At 46.9% G+C, this 23489-nt stretch overlaps 2 protein-coding genes across 8 annotated transcripts; both read right to left on the reverse strand.

The window, feature by feature from the left end:
* Positions 1-4028: 4028 nt before the first annotated feature.
* On the reverse strand, positions 4029-5931 carry LOC106578397 (claudin-11). Of its 2 annotated transcripts, XM_014157144.2 has the most exons (4): positions 5764-5931; positions 5432-5640; positions 5028-5192; positions 4029-4649 (listed from the first exon to the last, which is right to left on the reverse strand). In XM_014157144.2, exons 1-4 carry the CDS (start codon positions 5832-5834, stop codon positions 4363-4365), a joined length of 732 nt encoding a protein of 243 aa, XP_014012619.1. In that variant the 5' UTR covers positions 5835-5931; the 3' UTR covers positions 4029-4362. The 2 variants fall into 2 exon arrangements, with proteins under 2 accessions (XP_014012619.1, XP_014012620.1); XM_014157145.2 differs by having other exon boundaries at positions 5432-5929.
* A 546-nt stretch (positions 5932-6477) lies between these two features.
* LOC106578376 (zinc finger CCCH domain-containing protein 13) lies at positions 6478-13809 on the reverse strand. 6 transcript variants are annotated; one of them, XM_045702043.1, is made up of 11 exons: positions 13593-13809; positions 11957-12693; positions 11611-11760; positions 10917-10980; positions 9470-10807; positions 9095-9348; positions 8780-8939; positions 8583-8694; positions 8109-8286; positions 7792-8008; positions 6478-7582 (listed from the first exon to the last, which is right to left on the reverse strand). In XM_045702043.1, exons 2-11 carry the CDS (start codon positions 12065-12067, stop codon positions 7428-7430), a joined length of 2739 nt encoding a protein of 912 aa, XP_045557999.1. In that variant the 5' UTR covers positions 12068-12693; positions 13593-13809; the 3' UTR covers positions 6478-7427. The 6 variants fall into 6 exon arrangements, with proteins under 6 accessions (XP_045557999.1, XP_045557998.1, XP_045557994.1 ...); XM_045702042.1 differs by having other exon boundaries at positions 8166-8286; positions 10917-11124; XM_045702038.1 differs by having other exon boundaries at positions 10917-11124.
* Between the last annotated feature and the right edge of the window lie 9680 nt (positions 13810-23489).

Genomic DNA, 23489 nt, shown 5'->3' on the forward strand with positions numbered 1-23489 from the left:
CATCTGTAAATACCCCATCCAACTACCTCATCCCCATATTGTTATTTTTATATTTTTTACAATTTTTGCTCCTTTGCACCCCAGTATCTCTACTTGCACATTCATCTTCTGCACATCTATCACTCCAGTGTTTGATCCCTAAATGAGAGGGAAATATTGATAAAGGATGAATACATAGGAAAGGAGGAAACACACACCCCTTCCCTGTTCCCACCGCTATGGCAGAATGGCTGAGGCGTGTGTCGTGAGGCAGTGCATTACAGCCTGTACTCCCGCCTGCTCAGGACCAAACCTGTTGGCAGGATGGGGCAGGGTCAGAGTTCAGCGATGATATCACAGAGGTGGGTGGGCTAGGTAGGGTCCTGACGACAGCTTACCTGGTGTTGGTAGGGGTGGGGAGTTGCATTGGCACGAGGATGTGATCCTGTCCTTCATCATTGCTGCTGTGGCTTCTATACTGTCAGGTCAGACATGCACACACAAACACTGCTGTGGCTTCAATACTGTCAGGTCAGACACACACACACACACACACACACACACACACACTGCTGTGGCTTCTATACTGTCAGGTCAGGGACACACACACATATTAGTGTTTGTCGTGGTTTGACGTGTATGTGTTTAACCTGGGTCAAATGTGTGTCTCTCCTCAAGGTGTGTATTATGCAGAATTCGTCATGTGTGTCCCTAAAACAATAGGCAGCCTACACCTATAGCTACGTCACAGTGGGGGAGTGTACGGCCTTTTTCATTGACTGGAATCTGATCCTCGGGTACCTGATTGGTACAGCAACACCTGGGGACACTAAGAGGCCTGGGTGAGTGAGTGAGTGCGTGTGGGTATGTACGAGCAGATTGGATGGAGCATCAGACTCATTGATCTTTGATCCTGATAGCTCCAGCTATCAATCGAGCGGTGTTGCAAGTGAATCTGACAAGTCTGGTAGCTTCCACACAAGCCCTTCCTCGCTGTTGAAGAGGGTTCTGGGTTGGGGTTACTCCACCCTGCGTGTCTGCCTGGGGATTCCCAACGACTCAGTCCGTACCACCTCGTCCTCCGGTCTCATGGTGACACACTGCACCTCCTCCTCTTCCTCCTCTCCTTTCTCGTCTGGGCCACCGTCATCTTCAGCGTGGAGCGAGGGACCAGAAAGGGCGACGCCGTTTCAGGGATTGTAGCGGGAAAAATTACAACCCTACTGATGGTGGTTGTGCGCCAGCTGGAGAGTGGTCGGAGCCTGCCCTACTTGGCATCATGCGTGCCATGCATCCCCGCGGTGTCCATCTTGGTTAACTCCTACCTGATGTTGAAACTGTAGCCTCTCACCTGGGCATGCTTCGCTGTCTGGTGCACTCTGGGTATGTTACGCTGTGTCACTTCTACACTTGTCACTTTCTTCATGTGGAGAAGAGAGCTTCCTCTATCCCCCCTCTCTCCCTGCATCCCCCTCTCTCCCTCCATCCCCCCTCTCTCCCTCCATCCTCCCTCTCTCCCCCCTCTCCCTCTATCCCCCCTCTCTCCCTCTATCCCCCTCTCTCCCTCTATCCCCCCTCTCTCTGTCCACCCACATACATCTCTCTTTCCCCTTATTTTTCAGTATGAAGATTGCTCCCAGTACCAGAATCAATGAGGTTACTACTCCGGCCCTCAGAGCTCCACTAGGGGACGCAGGGGACAAACCAATCAGGGCTACACAGATCCAGGTACAAACCAATCAGGGCTACATAGATCCAGGGACAAACCAATCAGGGCTACACAGATCCACAGGAAACCGAGGGCTCCTCTTATGAGTGACTGCTGCAATGGAACACACCCACTTCCTGGGTACTACATTCTTAGAAAGAAAAGTGCTATCTAGAAACTAAAACGGTTATTCGGCTGTTCCCATACAGTAGGAGAACTATTTGAAGAACCCTTTTTAGTTCCAGGTAGAACCCTTTTGGGTTCCATGTAAAACCCTTTCCACAGAGGGTTCTACATGGAACACACAAAAGTTCAACCTGGAACCAAAAAGGGTTCTCCTCTGGGGACAGCCGAAGAACCCCTTAGGAACCCTTTTTTGAAAGAGTGTAGAGGAGAGGAAGGGTAGAGGGCTCCTGAATCCCTCATCAACCCCTAGCCCTGCCCCTTACAATGTACACCAAAGGCACTTGAGTAGACCTGAGAGGACAGGACAGGTGATCAATATGGCAATGATTCCACCTGGACTATCAAAGGGCAAAATATTGATACCTATCCAATCCTCTTAGATCTACAGTAGTGCCCAGAGGGTCGATTTCAGGGGAAGCGAGAGAGGGTAGAGAGAAGAGAAACTCCCTCATCATGCTAGGGATGGACAGATGAGATGATTAATTCATGAGTGAGTGAGTGAATGAATAAACTTTATTGCCTTTTACAGAGATTACTCTTACATATTGAGTTTTCTGGTTGGAAAGAGTAACTATCACAAAAATACAGATTTGTTTATTTAACACTGCATTATTAACATACATCCAACATGCTCAACCAATCAATTGTACTAGAGGAAGCATGCTCTCATAATACCTAATATTCTGACACCTCTGGTGTTGCATGGATGAGTTGGTTGAAAATATTTTTAGAGTTTGATAAGATGATAATTCAAAAATGAAAATATTTATTGTCGAAGAGTTGTAATGTTTGAAGAAAGAGTGACAGTGATCTGTGTTTTGCTGATGCCTGATAAACTGTCAATAAAACAGTGAATAAAGTGAATAATTCGGAGAGAACAGCTGTCTGTTTTCCCTCACCACAGTACAACACTGGAACACTAGAACACAGAACATCAGTGGTGGAGATGAGGAGTGGAATTCTAGTGAACAGGAAGGGAAAAGGTGAGGAGGATGGTGCAACCTGGCCAGATTCCTGTCTGAGAGGATATGAAGTCTCCGTCGACAGGATGAGGTCATGGTCAGGCCAGACATGTGAATGTCCAGATAGTGGATTATAAATTCTCTGCAGTTTACACTCTTCTTTACCTTCTGTTCGAGTTCCTGCCCGACTACATTGAATTGCATCAACCAATAGTTGGGTGCCATGTCATCGACTGTGCAGTTGGGCACCAGATTGCAATATCATATGATATGGTTAGCTGATACACTACATGACCAAAAATATGTGGAGACCTGATCATCGAACATCTCATTCCAAAATCATGGGCATTAATATGGAGTTGGTCCCCCCTTTGCTGCTATAACAGCCTCCACTCTTCTGGGAAGGCTTTTCAGTTGTTGTTGGAACATTGCTGCGGGGACTTGCTTCCATTCAGCCACAAGAGCATTAGTTAGGTCGGGCACTGATGTTGGGTGATTAGGTCTGGCTCGCAGTCAGCGTTCCAATTCATCCCGAAGGTGTTCGATGGGGTTGAGTTACAGGCTCTGTGCAGGTCAGTTAAGTTCTTCCACACCGAACTCGACAAACCATTTCTGTATGGACCTCGCTTTCTGCATGGGGCATTGTCATGCTGAAACAGGAAAGGGCCTTCCCCAAGCTGTTGCCACAAAGTTGGAAGCACATAATCTTCTAGAATGTCAGTGTATGCTGTAGCATTAATATTTCCCTTCACTGGAACTAAGGGGCCTAGCCCAAACCATGAAAAACAGCCCCATACCATTATTCTTCCTCCACCAAACTTTACAGTTGGCACTAGGCGTTCGGGCATGTAGTGTTCTCCTGGCATCAGCCAAACCCTGATTTGTCCATTGGACTGCCAGATAGTGAAGCGTGATTTGTCATTCCAGAGAACGAGTTTCCACTGCTCCAGAGTCCAATGGCGGCGAGCTTTACACCACTCCAGCCGACGTTTGGCATTGCGCATGGTGATCTTAGGCTTGTGCGCAGCTGCTCGGCCATGGAAACACATTTCATGAAGCTCCCAGACGAACAGTTCTTTTTACTCGCTTCAGCACTTGGCGGTCCCGTTCTGTGAGCTTGTGTCCTACCACTTTGCGGCTGAGCCGTTGTTACTCCTAGACGTTTCCACTTCACAATAACTGCACTTACAGTTGCCCGGGGCAGCTCTAGTAGGACAGAAATTTGATGAACTGACTTGTTGGAAAGGGGGCATCCTATGACAGTGCCATGTTGAAAGTCACTGAGCTCTTCAGTAAGGCCATTCTACTGCCAATGTTTGTCTATGGAGATTGCATGGCTGTGTGCTCAATTTTATACACCTGTTAGCAACGGGTGTGGCTGAAATAGCCGAATCCACTAAATTGAAGGGGTGTTAACAGACTTTTGTATATATAGTGTATGTTAAATAACTATGCAGGTGTTGTTAGATCTGGCATGCGTCTGCAATGTAGTTGGCCTAGAACTCCAACACTCACAAATGCACATTCTTACACATGTGCGCTCTTGGCGTGGTTGCCCGTGACTACGGCGGTAGCGGCAAGGTTGATGGGCGTGTCGGCGCCCCCTGCCTGTCTGGAGTAGTAGTAGCTGTTCTGCTGCCTCTGGGGGGTTGCCGAGGGGTTGTCACCGCAGCAACACAAAATCATGAAGCTCCCCAGGAGGCAGAGGGCGGAGCCAACCCATCCGGTGTACAGTGAGATGCCGAATGACATCAGACCCTCCTCTGCATGAGCACCAATAGGAAACCAGATGGTCGACACCAATCCACAGAGGGCTGGGGAGAGAGAGGGCAGGAGGAAGAGGGAGAGGAAGGAGAGAAAGAGAGTTGAGTCAGCTTTTGTCCCCCAACGGGGTCTGTCAGTCACAAGGCTGCTGACAGGGACTTCCTGTCCCACACAGGAAGCAGGAAGAGAGAGGGTGATCTGAGGTCGTTACTAGTTACCACAGCAACAAAGTCATAATCCTATTTCTATCATTTCTCTTCTTAAAATCTGATTTGAAACCTTAGCCAATTTTGACTTTGTGGCTGTGGTAACTAGTGACAACCATGATCCGGTCCCATAGCCTCACACAACATAATTAATCCATATAGGATAACATTAAGTTGTGTATATGTGCATGTGGAATGTGTGTGTCTTTGTGTCTCACTCACCCACGATAAAGGTGAGAGCACCCCCGACCATGCCATGGCGTAGTTTGGTAGCGGGGATCTCATCTCCGAGTCGGACACAGGGCATGGACATCAGCACCAGCCCCATCGCAGGAAGACCCATTAGGCACGCACACACCATCAACGCACGACATGTCTGGATGTATGCTGGAGGGGGAGGGGAGAGGTAGAGAGAGATCACAGCGATACCTGCCAGTAAACATTTTTTAAATGTTGACTTTTGCATTCATAAATTGTTGAAAACCCAGAAATAACATAAGAGATATGCACAGTTTCCAGTAAGCCTTTATTGACTTACTTTTATTGAAGTCTGCAGGTTGGCTACAGATGTGGCCCATCTGCACACACACACACACACACTCTCTCTCTCTCTCTCTCTCTCTCACCTGGCAGTGTGAGGATATGGTTGAGCGTGACACAGTGGTAGAGTGAGGGAGAGATGACACACTCTGCCCAGAGGCCTCGCGCGCCCAGCTCATCCATGCGCACACAGGTGGTGACAGTGTAGTCGCAGGTGCGCACCCAGTCGTTGGTGGCCGTGGCGATGATGATACCTACCCAGCCTGCAAAGCTGGCCCCGCTCCCACTCAGCTGTCTGCACACATGTGCCATGAAACACACTATCACAGGGATGCGCAAAATAAATCACTTTCTTTTTTCTTTCTTTTTTTAAGAAGAAAAGTATTTTTTTAAATCCAGGGGAAAAAACTGAACTAACCCAAAATATAGGTCTGTGAAAAAATATGAACTAATAAATGAACCAAGTAAAATGTGAAAGAATAAATACATTAAAACCAATTTATCACTAATTCAATTACTAATACATTCCGGAGAGGTTATAAGTTGTATAGTTCCACCTGGGTCCAACAGTGCGAGAGGGGTGTGTGAGGAGGACTGAACTTCAGAGAAATGCGCAGATTGAGTTTTATAGTACAGGAAAAAAGTCTCAACCCAAACTTTCAGCCAATCAGAAGAAGGTATGTGGCGGCTAACGTAAACCAGAGACCGATGGGTGCTAAGATGGTAAACTGCTGTGTATTTCTGTGTGTGTGTGTGTGTGTGGGAGGGGGGGGGGTCTTCATGATTTATGATGCAGTTTAAGTCTTAAAAACAAATTTCAGCAGTGTTGAAATTCCCTCTGGCTCCTGATTGATTTGGCATAAACACAGGTTGATTTAGCAATAATATGGCTGTGCTGCTTCAGAATTGTTGTCATGTCTGAACTTAGACATTGTCCTCCAGAGAAGCATCAGTGATATTAATATTTCATTTATCTTGTTCATTGTTTCCACACGAATAATGCAGCAGCAGTCTATCTATTAGCAAACCTGAATCATCAACTCCATCTAGTGGCTGACGTTAGTAGTGAGATGGGTCATTTGTGACTACAAAATATCACAATACCAATACCCAGGCAATAAAACAATGTCCATAAGTTAATTTAATTTATTACAGAGTTTGAATAGGCAGGATAAGAGAAAAAATTAAGTAATCTCACAAAACGACATGTTTTGTCAGATCATATATAAAACGTAATAATCTCTTTAGTTAAGACCTTATTTTCCACACAGTGATACAAAAACTCTGTGTATCAGCTGTGTATAATCCAAACAGATTTTACAGTTTTCATGTGACACCACATTCTAAAATAATTACCAAACAGACAAATACATACTGTATATTACAATCCTTCATGAAAATGTTTAAGATTTACACCCAATAGACTGCATTGTAAAATATGTACATAGACACAACAGAATATAACATAATCCCCCTTCCTCTCTCAGTCGATAATCTCTTGAATTAATCTCTTGTTTCCCCCCCTTCTCTGCCCCCTCTCTCTCATCTCTTTTGTTTAGTTTTTTACCCTCTTTTCTTCCCAATTGCGTCATATCCAATTGCGATCCAATTACGATCTTGTCTCATTGCTGCAACTCCAAAAAGGGCTCAGGAGAGGCGAAGGTCGAGTCATGCGTCCTCTGAAACATGACCCACCAAACCGTGTTTCTTAACACCCGCTCGCTGAACCCGGAAGCCAGCTGCACCAATGTGTCGGAGGAAACATGTTCAACTGCCTGCAGGCGCTCGGCCCGACACAAGGAGTCGCTAGAGCATGATGAGCCAAGTAAAGCCCCGCCCGGCCAAACCCTCCCCTAACCTGGATGATGCTGGGCCAATTGTTTGCCTCCCTATGGGATTCCCGGTCAACGGTTGTGACACAGCTGGTTGTGACACAGCCTGGGAACGAACCCGGGTCTGTAGTGATCCAGTGCCTTAGACTGTCCCCCCACCCCTCCCTTTTTCCCTCTCTCTATATTCTCCTCCACCCAACTCCCACCTCACCTCCATCTACCTTCCCACCTCACCTCCATCTCTCCCTCTCTATGTGTGTCTGAGTGTGTTGATGTGGGCACAGATCTTGAGTGCTGGTCCCAGTTTGATGTTCATGCTGGTCATCAGGTGGTCCTCAGTGAGCAGCAGCAGGGCCTGGCCGTCTATCTCCTGAACACGGAACGCCTCTGCAACCTCCACACAACCTAAAGACAACATACACACGTTACAACCTCTCCACAACATATAAACACACAGGCTATAACCTCCCCACAACCTAAAAATAACACACTCACAGGTTATAACCTCTCCACAGCCTAAAACAAACACACACACACACACACAGGTTATAACCTGCCAACAACCTATAGCAGGAAGATGGGTGAATGTGTGTCCTTTTCTATATGTGTTTTACCTGGCAGTGTGTGTATAAAATCCCAGACTTGCTCTACACTCCACTGTGCAGGTGTGGGTTCAGTAGAGGTCACGATGGGGTTACTAGGGGTCATCGCTGGCTCTGATGCCCTCCTTGCCCTCCGTGCCGCTCTGCGCTCCAGCCTGGTCGTTATGGGAACAGCATGCCCTTCTTCCCCTTCGTAGTCACGGCGATGGGCGCTCCATATTTCGCGGGGCTAAAATAGATCATGTTACAGGAGATGGAACATGTGTGAACAGCTAGGTTTGAATTATAAAGGCGTATAAATGGTTATAACATGTTATAAAGCATCAAACCTGTATCACTGAGTGGTATTTGTTAAAAGTTGCAGCAATGTCAGAGTTGTAACTGACCAGTCGCAGTAAGAGGGGCTTCCCAGGAACAGACTCCTCCTTGTTTATCTCAGAGCGCCGCCCCTCTGGCTGGCTGCCTGCACTCAGAGCACGCACACGTTTAGACATCCCTACATTAAGCCTAGAGAGAGCGAGAGAGAGAGAGAGAAAAGAGAAGAGAGAGAGAGAGAGAGCGAGGAGAGAAGAGAGATGATGTGTCCTTTCTCTGAGCACTCTGGGGTTAATATTTTCTCATATCTCACATCCTGTCTGAGCACCAACACCTGACCACATCCTGTGTGTGAGGGTGTGTTTGTGTGTTTATGAATGTGTGTACTGTACACATTTAGTAAATAGACTATGCTGTGTCTAGACAGAGAGAATACCTCATCTGTCATGGTCTTGTTTCTGTGTTCGGCCTATGGGAGTGTGACTCACCTGCGGGCACAGGAAGTGGAGCAGTATCTTTTGGAGCGGTGGAAGGAGTGGGCATGACCTCTCTTCCCACAAGACTCACACTGTAACACCCCCCTCTGTCTCGCTCTGTTGCCTAGTGAAGTTTGGATTCAGAGGGAGAATTGAACTGAATATTGAATCGAATATTGATTCAGAAACAGGAGATTAAGGTGGCTTACCTGTCAGCGGGTCATCTGTGGCCACACCCACTCGTTCTGATTCGCTGGAATGTTCCGGTGGCTCTGGTGTGTCCGTCAATGGTAATAACTCCGTACCCTCTGTGTTCCCATTCTGGGAGACACCCTCCTGCCCTCCCAACAACAGAGATGAGCGGTTCACCTGCACAGGTACACACACACACAGGTTATATATACTGTTAATGTCTAAGTATATGACACCAACTAGGCACCAGCTATATCCCGTGTAGGAAGAAGTATTTTACTCTAAAGTGTGTGTGTGTGTGTGTGTGTGTGTGTGTGTGTGTGTGTGTTTACCGGGAACGCCTGCAGCCCCTCCTGTATGACGAACCCCTCCACCAGGTGAGTTAAGACACGCCTCCCGCCCTCTGGCCACACCCTCTGTGTCCAAGGCTCGCGCTCTGATATTCTAAGGGTCTCAGAGCGGCTCTGTGATAGGCTGAGGGTCTCTGAGTGGGAGGGGCTAACAGGCAGGAGAGGAGGAGGGAAGTCAGATGGAGGGGTGAGGCAGGGTGAGGCAGGGGGAGACTGAGAGGAGAGACTGGACAAGACTGGGGGGAGGAAGAGAGAGGAGGAAGAGTTCACAACACTTGTTAGTTTCGAGTTCATTAATAGGCCAAGGCTAAAGGAAATGGTGTGCGTGACAGGAGGACAGCAGAGAGAACCTGGTACCTGAGTGGTTGTCAGACTGATTGGACATGTTCTCACAGAGGTCCTCTTGGTCCTTGTGGGGTAGGTCTGGGGGTCGCCCTATGGGACAGTCCGATGGTCTCTGGAGGTCTATGGGGGAACCTGAGGGAGGGGGTGTGTCGTTCTGAGTGGTGGGGTTATGAGGTGTGTGTGAGGGGGCATGGAAGTGTATGTGATTCTGAGTAGCCGGGTCTGCATTGGGGTGAGGATCTATCGGACTGTCCTGGTCAATGGTAGTCCCCACCTCCTTCTCTCCTTTCATCACATCTTTCTGTCCCGGCTCCTCCTCCTCTACCTCCATCCTCTCTCTCTGCTCCTCTCCCTCTATCTTCATCCTTTCCTCCCCCTTCTCCTCTATTCCTGTCATCTCTCTCAGTCTCTCATATTGTTTACCACTCTCCATCCATTCTTCCTCTCCTCCAGCCTCTCCTTTCTCCTTTCTTGTCAGCAGTCCCTTCTCTCCCACCCTCTCTCTATCTCTCTGGTCCTCCTTCTCTCTATCTCTCTGGTCCTCCTTCTCTCTATCTCTCTGGTCCTCCTTCTCTCTATCTCTCTGGTCCTCCTTCTCTCTATCTCTCTGGTCCTCCTTCTCTCTATCTCTCTGGTCCTCCTTCTCTCCCACCCTCTCCGCTCTCTTCTCAACAATCCCTTTTTCCTCTCCTGTTACCATTCTCTCTCCTGCCACCCTCTCTTTATCCCTCTGCCCCTCTTCAATTTCCCCCATCTTTTCTTCCTCTCCCCCCACCCGCTCTCTCGCCTCCCTTACCCCCTGTCTACCCACTTCTCCTTTTGACAGAATGTGTCTGGCCTGATAATGGGGGTATGGTAGGGGTGAGTTGGCTTTGTGGATGGAGGAGGTGGGAGGGGTAGAGGCGTGGTCAGAAGTCCTCTGTGGTTGGGCATCGAGCTGAGGAGGTGGGGACTCAAGAACCAGACACTTTGATTGGACAGAAGCTGGGGTGTGTGTGTTGGCCGCAGGCCGTGTTTGGCCGCTGAGGCGGCTGGTGGAGCCAGCGGAGAGGGCAATCATTTGCAGCTGCCTTGATGCCGGCGGTAACCGATCAAAACAGGAAGAACCCAAGGGAAGGGGCGTAGAGCCTGAGTTGAGCTGCGATTGGCCAGGGGTGGACTGTGTGGGCGGGCTTTGAGATGACAGACTGGTGGCTGGTACTGTACACTGTCTGCTGGGTAGGGCCTGATGGGCAGCAGCAGCAGCGAATGGTCGCATGGCGGGGCTGTGTCTCGGGGGCACCACTCTGTGGCCATTTGGAGAATGAAGTCTGGGTCTCAGAGGGACAGAACGCACAGAAGTGTAGAGAGCTGGAGAGAAGAGAAAAGAGGGAGGGATTGAATGGTTTTATTGGACACACTATAAATCACACCTCATTCTTCCTGAACATTCTACTCTTATCACATGTTTATGACTCACTTGGAGGCGGGACTGAGAGGCGCCGGGTAGGTGGGGTCTGTCTGTCTGTTGCCATGGAACTGGGCTGGGGGCGCGGCCGGAGAGGGGGGAAAAGGGGTGTAAGGGGACGAGAGATAGGCGAGAGGGAGGAGGAGGGAGGTTTGAGACGTAAAGAGGGGGGGATTGTGAGAGTGCCGGGAGCAGAGGGGCGCAGGGTTAGACTCTGGAGCTAAGGGGGAGGGAGGGAAGGAGAGAGGGGGAGAGGGGAGGAAAAGAAAGAGGGAGAGAGTGGGGTTTGAGAGGGAGAGGGAGTGTAGTTAAACTTGTGAGACAATCACAATCTACACTAGTGGCCTCTCACACACCTAACACACACCTGCTGAACTGCTCACCTGAGCGGAGGCAGGGTGAGAGGAAGAGGAAAAGACATGCCGTACCGTAGAGGTGAAAATCAGCTAAGAATGAGAGAGATACAGACATATAGACAGAATACAGAGATAGATAGATAGACAGACAGACAGACAGACAGACAGACAGACAGACAGACAGACAGACAGACAGACAGACAGACAGATAGATAGATAGATAGATAGATAGAATACAGACATAGAGAGAGAGGAATGTTGAACTGAGGAAGCTTGAAAAAGGCCAGTCTCAGGGTTAAGCTTCAGGAGTTTGAAGTAGGGCTGAGAGTTGTTGGTGTGTGTGTTGTTACCATCTGGGCCCTGAGCAGCATCTGGTCTCGGCTCGAACAAGGACTCCGACCCAGGAGCAAGGCCTGCTGGGATACCCTCGGTCTAACAGGCGAGATGCTCTGATTTGCTTGCACCAGAGTGGGCGTACCCAGGGGGCGAGGAAGAGGGACCTGAAAAAGGGAGAGGTATTTTTAGGGGGGTATTTTGAATACTGTACTCTAGGTTAAAGGAATGTAAACCAATTGATCCAGGAAGGGACGTGGTTGTCTGTGTAGTCAACTGCTGTGTGCCTGTGTGAGTATCTGTGTGTGTGTGGCTGGTTACATTGTGTGCTGCTTTTGGTTTAATTTCTATTTGGTCAGTTACCTGTCTGCTGGCTGGGGTATGGAAAGGCGTGATTGGTGGAGAGGTGGGCGTGGTGGGTGTCCTTGCATTCCCATTGGTCAGGAAGAAGGAAGGCCCAGGAGCAAAGGACATTTTGCCATGGGTTACAGAGAGGGGCAGAGAAGGGATGGCAGATATAGTGGGGGAGGGAGGGGAGGGAGAGGGGGGTGAGTAGAGGGGCAGTAGGGGTGAGGGTGGGGGGAGTGAGGGGGAGAGGAGCAGGTTTGTGAGTGAGTTGAGTAGGGGAGGGAGACGAGGAATGCTTGAGTGTTGGTAGAGAGGTTGTGAGTGTGGGGAGAGTAGGGCTGGGGGTGAGTATTTTAGAGGTGAAGGGGTTGGGAGTAAGTGAGGGAGAAGTAGGTGTAAATGTTGGGGTGGGGTTGAGTACTGTAGAGGTGAGGGAAGGGGGGGTTTTACGGGTGAATGTAGGGGGGGATAAGGGGGTGGGGGTCAGTTTAGGTGGATTGGGGGTGGGTGTAGAGGAGGAAAAGGGTGTGAACGTAGGGGTGAGGGTGAGTTTAGGAGGGCAGGAGGAAGTACGCTGAGGGGGAGTAGAGGTGAGTGCTGTAGGAGTGTGCGTAGCTGTAGACCTATTGGGAGACAGGGGGCTGGGCCTCGTGACGGGTCCCTCTCGTGTCTCCTCTCCCCCTGTCTCTGCTCTGCTCTCAGTGCATGTCTCCAAGGCAGGGTCTGTCTCCATCCCTCTAGGTTTCAGCACACTGCAGGAGGACACACACACACACAGTATCAGACCGCTGTCTCTGTTTTACAATGTAGTTCATGATTGACTACATTGTAAGTTGTTAATCAGCAACCCTTTCCAAAATCTTTCCACAGACCGTTAAACTTTAGACTTATATGCACTTCAAGTTGTTGTACCAAAGTAATGGTAAAACTCACTAATCCTAAAACTTCATTTATAATGGAGATATATGGGGACCATCGCATCAGCAGGTGCCACCCAAGCACGGCAGATGCAAACATCTGGGTCTAGAGACAATTTTCCTTGCCTTTAATCATGTTTATGATGACGATGCATAGCCTATTTTGTCAACAAATATCCTGCCAAGAAAATTCCAACCTATTAAAAATGTGGCTGTGATGAAATGTTCTATCCAAAACCACCAAGAGTAGTCTACATACCTAGGCCTACCCCAAACCAGCTGTGACGCATGTAGCCAAGTCTATTCTCTCTGTCCGTCAGCGAAGAGAAAACGCATATTAGTTTATCTATAGGCTCCTCCTTCTGTCACAGAAGGAAGGCTGATCTGCGTTTCAGGACAACATTGCAAATGAGTCAGTAGGGTAAAAGGGGCGTGCTCGAGACACCTTGCGCGCTCCACTTCCTGGTATGAGAGAGCGCAGAAAGTGTATTGTACAGAAGCGCGTCATAACATCAGCCCCGATAAATGATCTGTATGCCTTTGCCTCGCTTGTGATAAACCTGCTAATGAAAGTACAGTATCCTAATCAAACGCGGATGCTTAAAAAACGAGTGTGAAACATATGCTACGAATATTCCAGAGACGTTTATGTGAGTTTATGATTAATAGAAATAACTTACGAACCATAGGGTTTCCCCCCCTGTGCTCCCTTCACTACCTCCATCCCTTCATACCTGCCAGGGGTCTGTGTGTCGGCAGACTGCTCAGGGCGACCAGAGAGACGGCTGCGATGGGCCAGTCAGTCCGCCAGATGGGAGGAATGGAGAGCAACCTACTGTAGCGTAGAACTGTGACGCTCAGACAGAGAGAGAGGGGCGAGACAGCACAGCACCACGCACAGTGCAGGAGGACTGCACACAAATTAAATATGTGTGGTCCCCCGCCCCATTTCCCCCCCCCCCCCGTCTCTTTTGACGTGTTCAAAACAACTGGGCAATCGGAAAAAATACGAGATCAAATCATGACGTCAGTGATCTTCAGGTCGGAAAGTCGGAGCACTAGTAAGCGACCCGAGTTCCCAAGTTGGAATTCCGAGTTGGATGATCATTCAAATCGATTTTCCCCAATCGAAACGCGTTTTTTCCGAGTTCCCAGTTGTTTTGAACGCACTGAAGTCGAGGATTTCCGAGTTACCAGTTGTTTTGAACGCGGCATCTCTCTCTCTCTCTCCACCCATCTTTCTCTTTGGTGGATACACATTTCTTCTTGTTTCTGAATAGAGGCAAAAAAAAAAAGTATATTCTGTCTAGATCTCACTACAAGGTCCAGGATCTTTTGTGGATTCCAACAGGTCAGTAATCGGAACATCGTAGAACGATGGAACATAATTTGCCCTGGCAGGCTTCGCGCGGCACGGGATTCCATTCCACTGTCTACAAGCCGTGGTTTCCACTAGTTATCACATCCACAATGTCAAAATTGCTATATCATACAAATTCATGAAAACAAAAATGTATTTAAGGTTAGGGTCAGTGGCGATTTTAGCGTGTAAGTCTTGGTGGGGGGAAGAAAAAAAAGTGGGATGCATACCAGCAAAGCCACTACACAACACAACACTAAACAATACATGAATTGCACTATACCACTGCTACACCTGGCTATCAGCGAAGCCATGTCTGGCAGCGAAACAGTTCATTCAGTGTCATTTACTGCCTTTAAAAAAAAAAACTAATATGGCTGACTTGCTTAAAGAAATGTGGTTTCTACTGACAATTGAGATGTACAAACTATGGCATAAGGGGACAACAGGCAGATAAGAGGCAATCCGTAATTTCGATTAAGACATTAATGAGCGAGCTAGGACAGACAGTCAATATAACTATTCGTTCAGCACTTTTGAAATGTACAGCGACATAATTCAGAATATGGGCCGTTCTTACAGTGTTCTACCTGTACACCAAGTCAGAACCGTAGCATAAATAAAGGGGTCATATAAACAGACAATGAAAGCTCTCACAATATTCAATGATTCAAATCCTCAAAAACATGTTATTGGCTACATGTGCACCACCAAGTCAGAACAGTAGGCGCAATTAAGAGGTGAAAATAGACCAAATTATTAGGGTGAGGCACATGGGCTTACTAACAGCTTACTACACAACATACACTTAGAATTGCTTTCTAAGCAACAGTATACTTAATATCTCCCTGGCATATTACATCATTTATGCAGCAGCAGCATACAATACATTTTTGGACTCACCTTGTTGTGCTGTGCTCACTTGAATAGGAAGGTGGCGCAGAGGTCTTTCGTGGACAGATTTTGTCATTAAAGTCTGGCATTCTCTGGATTTATGGTGCTTTCAAGACAACTGGGAACTAAAAAAAAAAGGGTTGAATCATGATGACGTCAGTGATCTTCAGGTCGTAGCTCTAGAAAGAGGCCCGAATTCCCGATTTACAATTCTGAGTTGGATGAAAGTTCAAAATGTATTTTTCCTGAGTTCCCAGTTGTCTTGAACTCACTAAAGTCAGATTTTTGCAGTTCCGACTTAACTTCTTAAAGCATTGTTGGTTAAGGGCTTGTAAGTAAGCATTTCACTGTAAGGTGAAACCTGTTGTATCTGGCGCATGTGACAAATACAATTTTCTTTTATTTGATAATTAGCCTGCTATTCAGTGGAGTGGCTGTGGCTGTGTGGTCTCAAGTCTAAGATTAAGGGTCTCTTTTCCTAGTTTAAAATGATAAACATTCAACATTGGCCATGCTGTCAATGAAGCATGATTTGTGCCGCGCTCAAAACAACTGTTAAGAAGAAAAACATGTTAAGTTAAAAATAGATAGGTAAAAAAATAAAAAAAATAAAAGTAACAAATAATTAAACAGCAGCAGTAAAATAACAATAGCAATAGCGAGATTATATACAGGGGTACCAGTATAGAGTCAATGTGCACTGGTTAGTTGAGGTGATTGCTTTGCAACACTTGCAGTTAGCCACTGATTCCTTCCAAACCACTCACTGTTGAATTTGCGATTTCCAACTTGTTGTGTAATGTTTATGTCCAATGGCCGATGAGCACCGATATGTTTTATCTATAATTTCTCTTCATATGACAAGGATTAAAAAGGATTTGCCAGTATATTGTCGACTTGATTCATAAAACTGCTAGCTAAGATTTTGAAAGTATGATGTTGACATCAGTCCAATCAAAGCTACTGTAGATATAATGTGATTTGACTCGTGCATGTGCGTGCGATGGGATCTCAAGTTTTGTACCACGCCTTTTTTTGCAATAGCTAGTCAAACAGTTTGAAAACCATTGGGATACATGATATTGGTAACAAATTGACTTGGGTTGTATTTTTTACAAACTTCTATTTTGACTGGAATTGTGTTGGTCATTGTTAATTGTGAATTGCTCTAAAAAATGATATAGAAAAGTATTTTGTATTTTGAAAATACAAGTACAGCTCTTGAAAGTATCTTGTTACAAAATACATTAGGGTTAGACAATGTTAGCAGTGTGGTTAAGGTTAGGTCTTAATTTAAAGTTAGGGTTAGGCATGAGGTTAGCAGTGTGATAAAGGTTAGGGTTAGGTTTAAAATCACATTTTAAGAAGATAAATTGTAGAAATAGGTGGGGTGTATGTGGCTGTGTAACTACTGATGATCACAAGCCAGGTGAAGGCAGACAAGCCAGAGGTGCGTTCCACTGCAACCAGCACCGCATAACAAATAATTATAGGCCCATAATAGCCAAATGATCTGACGATTTGATTACAGACCAGAGAACGATGACACAACCGAATCTATGACTGACAAGTTGAGATGAGGTGCGGGATAACCTAAGGAATTTATTTGGAGCCCTTTGACCTATATTTTTGTAAGGGTCATCAAGAAGCCTGTTGTTGAAACGTGTGATAGGAGAGCGAGATCAACCTCCACTGTTTCGAAATCAGCTGTGCTCTGTCCAAAAGCAACGATATCTTCTTCAAAGTCTTAAGAATCGGCTCAGGTGGGGCAGAAAGAAGAATGGACGTCGAGACCCAGGACATACTATGCCATTCAGAGGTGAGAGGGACAGCATAACCATTTTTTCTTTCTCAAGAAGGACCTATGGATACTAGTCGGACAAAACAGAGATGCTTGTTCTAGGTCCCAAGAAACAAAGAGATCTTCTGTTGAATCTGACAATTAATCTGGATGGTTGTACAGTCGTCTCAAATAAAACTGTGAAGGACCTTGGCGTTACTCTGGACCCTGATCTCTCTTTTGAAGAACATATCAAGACTGTTTCAAGGACAGCTTTTTTCCATCTATGTAACATTGCAAAAATCAGAAATTTTCTGTCCAAAAATGACGCAGAAAAATTAATCCATGCCTTTGTTACTTCTAGGTTGGACTACTGCAATGCTCTACTTTCCGGCTACCCGGATAAAGCACTAAATAAACTTCAGTTAGTGCTAAATACGGCTGCTAGAATCCTGACTAGAACCAAAAATGTTTATCATATTACTCCAGTGCTAGCCTCCCTACACTGGCTTCCTGTTAAGGCAATGGCTGATTTCAAGGTTTTACTGCTAACCTATAAAGCATTACATGGGCTTGCTCCTACCTATCTTTCCGATTTGGTCCTGCCGTACATGTCATGTCCTGACCAGCAGAGAGAGTAGTTGTGTAGTATTTTGGTCAGGGCGTGGCAGAAGAAGTCTGTGTATGTTTTCTGGTATGTCTGTTTCTTTGTTGGTCTGTGTGGCTCCCGATCAGGAACAGCTGGTTATCGTTGTTCCTGGTTGGGAGTCATATATTAGGAGTGTGTTTTTCACCTGGGGTTTGTGGGTTGTTGTTTTAGCACTGCTTTATGTTAGCCTGCTAAACTGTTCCTGTCGGTCTATTGTTTCTTGTTTTTTCTTAGTGTTCACATTAAAATAAAATATGATGAGCACGCAACCTGCTGCGTATTGGTCCACTTTTTCCGACAGCGATTTCTCCATATCTTCAGACGAAGAGGAACGTGACAGAACAACCCACCAAATAAAGACCAAGCAGCGGAGGAAGGAGCAGCAGGTGGAGTATATGGACTATAGAGAGAGATGGACTTGGGAACAGATTCTGGCCGGAGAGGGCCCGTGGAAGAAGGCTGGGGAGGACCGAGAACGCTACCGGGGAACACGACTGGCGAGGAAGCCGGAGAGGCACCCCCAATAATTTTTTTGGGGGGGGCACACGGGTGGTTTGGCTGGGCCAAGGAAGAGCCATAAGCCAGCTACCCGTGATTATATGGAGGAGCGTATGGAGTGGAGGGCGCCGTGTTTTGCTGAGGTGCGCACAATCTCGCCCATACGCACGCACAGTTCGGTGCGAGCTATTCCAGCCCCTCGCAGATGCCGTGCTAGAGTGGGCATCCAGCCTGGTAGGAGGATGCCTGCGCAGCGCGTCTGGTCGCCGGTACGCCTCCTAGGACCAGACTACCCTACGCCCGCTCTACGCACGGTAACCATCAAGCCCCTGCACAGCCCAGTTCGCCCTGTACTAGCACCCCGCTCGTACAGGGCTGCTAGTTCCACCCAGCCAGGACGGGTTGTGCAGGAGGTGCGGTCAAGGCCACCTGTGCGCCTCCATGGCCCAGTCTTTCCGGTTCCCGCCTCTCGTGCTAACCCGGAAGTGAGTACCTCCAGTCTGGCATGACCAGTACCAGCACCACGGATCAAGCTTCCCATAAGTCAGCCTAGTCCTACTCAGCCTGTTCCCGCTCCTCGCACCATCCCTGAGGTGCGTGTCCCCAGGCTGGTACCTCCACTACCAGCCCCACGCATCAGGCTTCCAGTGCGTCAGACCAGGCCAGAGTGTCCGGCAACAGTGCCTCGTCAAGAGTGTCCGGCAACAGTCAAGAGTGTCCGGCAACAGTGCCTCGTCAAGAGTGTCCGGCAACAGTGCCTCGTCAAGAGTGTCCGGCAACAGTGCCTCGTCAAGAGTGTCCGGCAACAGTGCCTCGTCAAGAGTGTCCGGCAACAGTGCCTCGTCAAGAGTGTCCGGCAACAGTGCCTCGTCAAGAGTGTCCGGCAACAGTGCCTCGTCAAGAGTGTCCGGCAACAGTGCCTCGTCAAGAGTGTCCGGCAACAGTGCCTCGTCAAGAGTGTCCGGCAACAGTGCCTCGTCCGGAACCGGGGGAGACGGCCCACTGTCCGGAACCAAGTGAGTCTGTCAGCAATCCGGAACCAAGTGAGTCTGTCAGCAATCCGGAACCAAGTGAGTCTGTCAGCAATCCGGAACCAAGTGAGTCTGTCGACAATCCGTAAATGAATAAGTGTATATCTAACTGTGAACTAAATGAGTCTGCCTACAGCGTTGACCGGAAAGTCTGCCTACAATCCACAACAGAGTGAGTCTGTCTACGACCCGGAACCCAATGAGTCTGCCTACAGTCTGGAGGGCAGTAGGCCGGAACCAGAGCCACGTCCAGGATAGGTGGGTTAGGGAGGGGGGGTGTAGCACTAGTGCCGTCGTTGAGCCACCCTCCCTTCCCTCCCTTTTTGTTTAGGGGGTATTAATTTTTGTTGTGGTATTGGGGATTTTTGTGTTTTCTTTTAAGGTGCATTCCGGGGTCTGCACCTTTGGGGGGGGGGGGGTACTGTCACGTCCTGACCAGCAGAGGGAGTAGTTGTGTAGTATTTTGGTCAGGATGTGGCAGAAGAAGTCTGTGTATGTGTTTTCTAGTATGTCTGTTTCTTTGTTGGTCTGTGTGGCTCCCGATCAGGAACAGCTGGTTATCGTTGTTCCTGATTGGGAGTCATATATTAGGAGTGTGTTTTTCACCTGGGGTTTGTGGGTTGTTGTTTTAGCACTGCTTTATGTTAGCCTGCTAAACTGTTCCTGTCGGTCTATTGTTTCTTGTTTTTTTCTTAGTGTTCACATTAAAATAAAATATGATGAGCACGCAACCCGCTGCGTATTGGTCCACTTTTTCCAACAGCGATTTCTCCATTATCTTAAGACGAAGAGGAACGTGACAGTACATACCTACACGTACGCTACGGTCACAAGACACGGCCCTCCTAATTGTTCATAGAATTTCAAAGCAATCAGCGGGAGGCAGGGATTTCTCCTATAGAGCTCCATTTTTATGGAATAGTCTGCCTACCCATGTGAGAGACGCAGACTCAGTCTCAACCTTTAAGTCTTTACTGAAGACACATCTCTTCAGTAGGTCCTATGATTAAGTGTAGTCTGGCCCAGGGGTGTTAACGTGAACGGAAAGGCTGTAGCAACGAACCGCCCTTGCTGTCTCTGCCTGGCCGGTTTCCCCTCTTTCCACTGGGATTCTCTGCCTCTACCCCTATTACAGGGGCTGAGTCACTGGCTTACTGGTGTTCTTCCATGCCGTCCCTGGGAGGGGTGCGTCACTTGAGTGGGTTGAGTCACTGACGTGGTCTTCCTGTCTGGGTTGGCGCCCCCCCTTGGGTTGTGCCGTGGCGGAGATCTTTGTGGGCTATACTCAGCCTTGTCTCAGGATGGTATGTTGATGGTTGGAGATATCCCTCCAGTGGTGTGGGGGCTGTGCCTTAGAAAAGTGGGTGGGGTTATATCCTACCTGTTTGGCCCTGTCCGGGGGTTTCATCGGATGGGGCCACAGTGTCTCCTGACCCCTCCTGTCTCAGCCTCCAGTATTTATGCTGCAGTAGTTTGTGTCGGGGGGCTAGGGTCAGTCTGTCACATCTGGAGTATTTCTCTTGTCTTTTCCGGTGTCCTGTGTGAATTTAAATATGCTCTCTCTAATTCTCTCTTTCTCTCTTTCTTTCTCTCTCGGAGGACCTGAGCCCTAGGACCATGCCTCAGGACTACCTGGCTTGATGACTCCTTGCTGTCCCCAGTTCACCTGGCCGTGCTGCTGCTCCAGTTCCAACTGTTCTGCCTGCAGCTATGGAACCCTGACCTGTTCACCGGACGTGCTACCTGTCCCAGACCTGCTGTCCCAGAACTGCTGGAACCCTGACCTATTCACCGGACGTGCTACCTGTCCCAGACCTGCTGTTTTCAACTCTCTAGAGACAGCAGGAGCGGTAGAGATACTCTCAAAGATCGGCTATGAAAAAGCCAACTGGCACTTGCTCTTGTGTTACTGACTTGTTGCACCCTCGACAACTACTATGATTATTATTATTTGACCATGCTGGTCATTTATGAACATTTGAACATCTTGGCCATGTGCTGTTATAATCTCCACCCGGCACAGCCAGAAGAGGACTGGCCACCCCTCATAGCCTGGTTCCTAATATTTTCAAATACTTATTTCCAAATACCTTACCTTCAAGTACTCCTAGGACATGGGTTCAAATGGATGGGAGTATTTGTATTTGAAAATACTCTGTGTATTTGACATGCCAATACTTTCCAAGTGTATTTCCAAATACATTCCAATATTCAACTACTCTATTTACCAAAAATATATATCTAAATACTTACTTAATTAATGTATGTGAAAGTAATTGAAATAGTATTTGAACCCAGGTCTGTGGGAGTAGTATGCTTCACCGCAACATGCTTAATCGCAACCATCATGCTCTTCCTCGGTGGAGCACTGTCTGGAGACAGCACTGTGTCTGTCAGTAGATCTATCTGTTGTACTTCTGTTTATAGCCACAAGGGTGCACCATGGTACAACTAATTGTTATAGCTTACATGAGACTGAGGTGGATTTCATAAAATAGTGTGTGTGTGTGTGTGTGTGTGTGTGTGTTTAGTATGTGTCTGAGTCTGGAGGAGGTGAGGCTTAAGCAACAGCAGGAGTTGCAGACCAGGAGGAGGCTGAGACGGGTCAGACACACACACACACACACACACACCATCATACCTGCTGTAGTGGGAGATCTTGCAGGGAGTGTTTGAATTGGATGTAGACAGAGACATACTTGGTCATTTTATTTATTTATTTTATTTTCACCCTTATTTAACCAGGTAGGCCAGTTGAGAACAAGTTCTCATTTACAACTGTGACCTGGTCAAGATAAAGCAAAGCAGTGCGACACACACAACAACACAGATTTACACATAAACAAATGTACAGCCAATAACACAAAATAAAATAAAAATAGAAAAGCTATGTACAGTGTGTGCAAATGTAGAAGAGTATGGAGGTAGGCAATAAATAGGCCCTAGAGGTGAAAATAATTACAATTTAGCATTAATACTGGAGTGATAGATGTGCAGATGATGATGTGCAAGTGGAGATACTGGGGTGCAAAAGAGCAAGAGGATAAGTAATAATATCAGGATGAGGTAGTTGGGTGTGCCATTTACAGATTGGCTGTGTACAGGTACAGTGATCGGTAAGCTGCTCAGACAGCTGATGCTTAAAGTTAGAGAGGGAGATATAATATATCATATTTTTGAAATTCGTTTCAGTCATTGGCAGCAGAGAACTGGAAAGAAAGGCGGCCAAAGGAAGTGTTGGCTTTGGGGATGACCAGTGCAATATACCTGCTGGAGCGTGTGCTACAGGTGGGTATTGCTATGGTGACCAGTGAGCTGAGATAAGGCGGGGCTTTACCTAGCAAAGACTTATAGATGACCTGGAGCCAGTGGGTTTGGCGACGGATATGTAGTGAGTGCCAGCCAACGAGAGCGTACAGGTCGCAGTGATGGGTAGTTCATATATTGTTTCAGATGAAGAAGTATATGTTGGACACAACACCAGTTGTGCTGGGATGAGGACTGAGACACAAAGAGCTGAAGCTATGATTAATGTGCAGACTTATATGGTGTTCATGTGGATGATGGTTATTGCCCGCGTTGGGATCACACATTGTCTACGATGTCTGTGTCACTCTGCATTATTATTAACGTGACATGTCAATTTGGAGTCGTATTCTTTAATCCAAGACTGATGGTTTATCTGGAATCATTTATCCAAGGCAGTCCCTTTTTTCTTCTAATAACATCAAAAAAGGCAATTCTGTTATTTATTTTGAGGAATAAAACGCATACTATTCGAAAATCTCAATTAGTGAAAGACTATAATCATAGAGGTTTACAGGCTATTGATTTTGAGTCGTTAGTAGGTATTTTAACATTTAATGGTTGACATTATGTCTGTCTAATCCTACCTCTATGTGGCATCATATCCCTAATAATCTGTTTAATAAACTTGGTGGACTTGAATTCCTAATGAAATTTGTTAGACAACACTGGAGAGTTTCTGTCGTTTGATGAGTTCATTGGTAAATTTCAAGTTAATATTGACCATATATTGAATATTCATATATTCTATATGAAGGTTTGCAAAGCAATTCCACTTCCTTTACTTGGACTTATTTAAGAACACTTTGTTATATTATGAGGTTGTTCCCACTTTTCCAAGTTTACCAATTCATTACTTTTGTATAAAAATTTCAACAATAAGTGGGTAGGATTGACAGTTAATTAAGTCATATTTTGCTATGGAAGTGATCAACCCATACTATGGTCAAAAGCGACTACCTTTTATTTTAATTGTCCAGTTATCCCAAAAGTTAAAGAAACATTTTTTTTATATTTTCTTCCATTTACCCTGTTAATGATTTCTTGCACAAAAGGTTCAATTTTGACACAACTGCTTGTGTTTTTGCTCATTCAGAATCTATAGAGCATTTA

Source organism: Salmo salar, chromosome ssa19, assembly GCF_905237065.1.
Source record: "Salmo salar chromosome ssa19, Ssal_v3.1, whole genome shotgun sequence".
Classification (NCBI taxonomy): domain Eukaryota; kingdom Metazoa; phylum Chordata; class Actinopteri; order Salmoniformes; family Salmonidae; genus Salmo; species Salmo salar.